Here is a 4,770-nt window from a genome sequence, read left to right as displayed (position 1 = left end):
ACTCAGCACCACCTTCCTAACCTGCAATCTTCTTCCTGACCTCTCCGCCCCCACCCCCACTCCGGCCTATCACCTTCACCTTAACCTCCTTCCACCTATTGCATTTCCAACACCCCTCCCCTAAGTCCCTCCTCCCTACCTTTTATCTTAGCCTGCTTGGCACACTCTCCTCATTCCTGAAGAAGAGCTCATGCCCGAAACGTCGATTCTCCTGCTCCTTGGATGCTGCCTGACCTGCTGCGCTTTTCCAGCAACACATTTTCAGCTCTGTATTAGTCAAGACATTGAATATAAGAGCAGAGAGGTTTGATGGAGCTGTGTGTAAAGTCAGTTAGGCTATAGCTGGAGTGCTCAATATAATTCCAGTTGTCGGGCTAAAGCAAAGATGTGACTGCATGATCCAGGGTGCAGGCGAGATTCACCAGCATGCCCCCTTGGCTGGAGCAATTGGACTATAAAAACAGATGAGACAGGCTGGCTGTTTTCTTACTGCAGGGAAGTCTGAGGGGCACCGGACAAAGGAGTTCAAAGTTCCGAGGGTATAAATTGTATATATGAGCAAAAACCTTTCCAGTTAATAGAGACGTCAATAACACCTGACTGAAGGGCTTTTCTCATGCTAAAAAACTATGACTATGGATCTCTAGGGAGCAGAAATGCATACAAATAAAATGAGAAACTGAGAAAGAAGCAAGAGCCCTGTTTCAGAAGTTAAGTGTTTCTTCTACCTGTTAGCAATGCCCATGGATTTTGAAAAAATAATCATCAACATTTTGCATGTCTTCCCATTGTCAAGACCTTGGCCCATACTTTCTGGATATTATAAACTGCAGTTTCCAAAGGTAAATCTGCATTATCCATGAAATGAAAATCTTCAATGCTCAAAGGACAGAAGCAGTATCCATCAGAACAGACAATAAATACGTCTTTGCATCACTGAGTTATTCAATAGAGGTCAGACAAAATATCCAGTACAAATTTCTTATCACTTTGAAAAGATGAAAAATAATCTTCAAGAGAATATACTTCAGACTGGATGTTTAAAATTCACCTTTGTTACAGGGAGATGACATGTACCCAAAGTAAAAATAGGGCAAGAGATAAATAATAACTGTGCTTAACGTTTACACTTTTCTCAAGATAGTCAACAGCCATTGGTCACTCAGTCAAGAGATCAGAAATATTAAAATGACAATAGTACAACTATTTTTCCCTGAGGTGACTTAAAATTCCTTTGTTTGTTCCCAAAGAAAATAAATGTAAATTCAGGGAAAGTAATTACCATTTCCTTCCCATATAAATGCACCTGTAGGAGGCACAAAGAGGGCACAAGTACAAAGAGATCAAATGAATCTTGTTTCATACTTTGCACATGAGCCATTTCTAACACTTGAAAAATCTGATAAAGTGATCGTGTTGAAGCAGCTTTCTTTAACAGTTTTATCTGCACCCACTTGGAATAAAACTAATGAAATCCTTCATTATAAGTTCCAATTTTGATCATCTTATTTCATTGATATCTAAGCTGAACAAATCAAAAACCTTAATCTCTGAACTCAATTTGATCAGCTGAGGCAAGATTTTGCCAAAGACAAAATATACACAAGGATGCTTCAACTAAAAATACTTCCAACTTCCATTTACCTTCCAAATAAATTGTCAGGTTTGTTCCACATTGCTGATAATGATTACTTTTCCTTAGCTATTACATGGATTTCCAACCTAGGCAAATGCCAAGAGTTAATGACATCAGCTGCACATACATGGGAGGCAGCCATCTTTGTGGACCAACTTGGCATTTGCAGCATATTCCATATTGTAAGCACAAGAAATGTTTCATGCAGGATAATTGTTAACACAGTGATGGGGAATACAGAGTATAATGCATACAAATATGATTTTAAAATGTTTACTTTAAACAGTATCAGGCGATGCCAATTAAATTACATTTTAAAAAGAAACTAGGTGGTGGAATTGAATCAATTTCAAGAAAGTCCAAGTTGCATTAAATCCACCTGAAGATATTCAGCTGTCTTGATATCTGGAAAAGCTCTTTATCATCCAACTATGCTTGTTTCTTTCACTTTAAATGTCAACTGCATCGATAATCATACCATATATCAAAAAAACTTACAAATGGCTATATTTTACTTACGATATTAGAAGTCGCATCAATATATTGCACAACCATTTCTCTTTTAATACTCAAGTCCTTCTCTCGTAGTGGAGCCTTTCGTTCTTCATTTAAGTTCATATCTTCCTGTGAAGGTAATTAACTCAAGTTAACTTGATAGAAATGCATTGTTTTCTATGTCACCACTTAAAACATCTACTGAATATTATCTCAAAGCCTTTATTAGTTGATGTACTCATTTACCTACTGTGACCTTTAAACGTCAATATTAATCTAGGTTCAACTAATTCCTGAGGACTGCACAAAAGCTCACCGTCTAAATTTGAATAAGAAAATCTTCAAACTTTCCCAGTGCAAAGTTTCCCAGTGCTCTATCAAAAATGAGATCAGATAAAGGTATGAAGAACAAAAGCACTCCTATTTTTATGTCTTTCTCTCATTCGCAGAATGCTCCAAATGCTATATCGCCAATGAAGAATTTTCTTTATCATGTGATCAAAATGCATTCTCTGTAGCTACGTGTGCAAATCCAGCAAAAAAATCAATGTGCAACAAAATTCCACAACAATGAGAACCATTCACCTGCTGGATTTTGTTAGCTTAAGAAGTAAACACCAATCAAGACACAAGGAATACCCCTTTTTCTTTTCTCGAAGGTGTAAAGGAGAGAACTTGTAACCACTTAAACTGACATTTCCACATTTCAAAGCCTCATGTAAGAGGCAGCACATCAGATAAAGCAGCGATCTCTCAGAAAAACAACAAAATTCCACATAGATAAAAGTGACTTTAGTCTCTAGAGTACAAATTATATTCTCAACTTGCTAAACCGGACATGATTTGGAGGTGCTGGTGTTGGACCGGTATGGACTAAGTTAAAAATCACAATACCAGATTATAGTCCAACAGGTTTATATGGAAGCACTAGCTTTCCAAGCGCCGGTCCTTCATCAGGTGGTTGAGGAGGTTAAGATCTTAAGGGCAGATATCAAGGGTAGTTTGTTTACTCAGAGAGTAGTAGGAGCATGGAACGCACTGCCTGCAACAGTATAGGCACACCGACTTTAAGGGTATTTAAATGGTCATTGAATAGGCATATGGACGAGGATGGAATAGTGTAGGTTAGATAGGCTTCAGATTAGTTTCACAGGTCGGCACAAGATCGAGAGTTGAAGGGCCTGTACTGCACTGTAATTTCCTATGTTCCATGTTCTAAATCTGTTGGACTATAACCTGATGTTATGTGATTTTTAACTAAATCGGAAATGGATGCAATGACAAGCCCAATTAGCAAAAATGTCATGACTGCACTGCAAGGGGGATGGAGTGTGAAGATAGGAAAATCTTGGTTACAACTGTACCGGGCACGAGAGACCTCACTGGAATTACTGTGCACAGTTTTGAATTCCTTGTTTGAGGGGGAGATAGTTGTATTGGAAGCAGCTAAGAGAGGGTTCACTAAGGCAATCCCGGAATAAAAAGGGATGTCCTTGGAAGAACGGTCAAGTAAATTCAGCCTATACTCATTTGAGTTTAGAAGAAATCTGAAGACTCCAAGAGAACCTAACAGTGTAATTGCTGAAAGTATGTTTTCCTTTGCTGGTCACTCTAGAACGACAGGACACTTTAATATAAAGTAGCTTCCGATGTTAACTGGAAACAAGAAAGAATTTCTTCTGCTAGTGCGTCATTAATTTTTGACATTTTATGTCCTCCCCCAAGAGTAGTGGCTATGCAAAGCTTAGTTAGACAAATTTTTGATTGACAAGGAAGTTCAGAGTTATGAAGGACAGACAGGAAAATGGAATTAAGACCATAATCGCATCAGCCTTGATCTTACTGAATGACAAAGCAGATGCACTGAGACAAATGGCCTATACCTGCTCCTATTTCTCATGAACATATGATTGAGTATAATCAGGATGATCTTATTAATAATTAATTGTAGACATTTTCTGCATTAAATATGGCTCAAGGGACAGCATTACAGTGACATAATTTATTGAGAGTACCCTGAAGAGGAGGGCGAATAAAGGCACACATTTAAAGATGAACATAAAGCTCAGAGTTAATAAAATAAACTAAATATCATAACTACTCACCTGCACATAATCTTCTGCAACTTCTATTATACCAGAGTTCTATTATACCCACATGACTCATTTAGTTTATAAAAAAATTAATAAAAAACAACTTCCCAAAAAAAACTGCATATAATAAGGGTGGGATACTTTCCTCACCAGCAATTTCATACTACACATGCAGTAAACATTGAAACACAGCACCAAGTAAAAATAAAATTATAGCTGGTTACAACATTGGCATTTAATGTACTGAATGCTCTGGCTATCTGTAAAAGACTCATCACTATCTGGCTTGGTCACTTCAATGGGTGCAGCTCATGGAGGAAAAACTGATGGACTGTCTATGAAGTTCACAGGTACACCGTACAACACAGATGGCCGCCTCCTTCAAGGACCGCAATTTCCTGCCAGACATAGTCGACGATGTCCTCCACCGCATCTCTTCCACTTCCCGCTCCTCCGCCCTTGAGCCCCGCCCCTCCCACCGCCACCAGGACAGAACCCCACTGGTCCTCATCTACCACCCCACCAACCTCCATGTACAACGTATCA

The 4,770-nt window shown here is 38.7% G+C and overlaps 1 protein-coding gene across 2 annotated transcripts in view; it reads right to left on the bottom strand.

Annotated features, from left to right (window-relative positions):
* Nucleotides 1-4,770, bottom strand: part of LOC122550431 (protein diaphanous homolog 3-like) — a 577,944-nt gene that overhangs the window by 491,576 nt on the left and 81,598 nt on the right. For both annotated transcript variants that reach the window (XM_043691160.1, XM_043691161.1), the window contains exon 4: nucleotides 2,156-2,260. In XM_043691160.1, coding sequence (XP_043547095.1) covers nucleotides 2,156-2,260 — 105 coding nt within the window. The remainder of the gene's footprint in view (nucleotides 1-2,155; nucleotides 2,261-4,770) is intronic.

Source organism: Chiloscyllium plagiosum, chromosome 6, assembly GCF_004010195.1.
Source record: "Chiloscyllium plagiosum isolate BGI_BamShark_2017 chromosome 6, ASM401019v2, whole genome shotgun sequence".
In the NCBI taxonomy this organism is placed as follows: Eukaryota; Metazoa; Chordata; class Chondrichthyes; order Orectolobiformes; family Hemiscylliidae; genus Chiloscyllium; species Chiloscyllium plagiosum.
The sequence above is the reverse complement of the archived record's forward strand: the minus strand, read 5'-3'. Positions and strand labels throughout refer to the sequence as shown.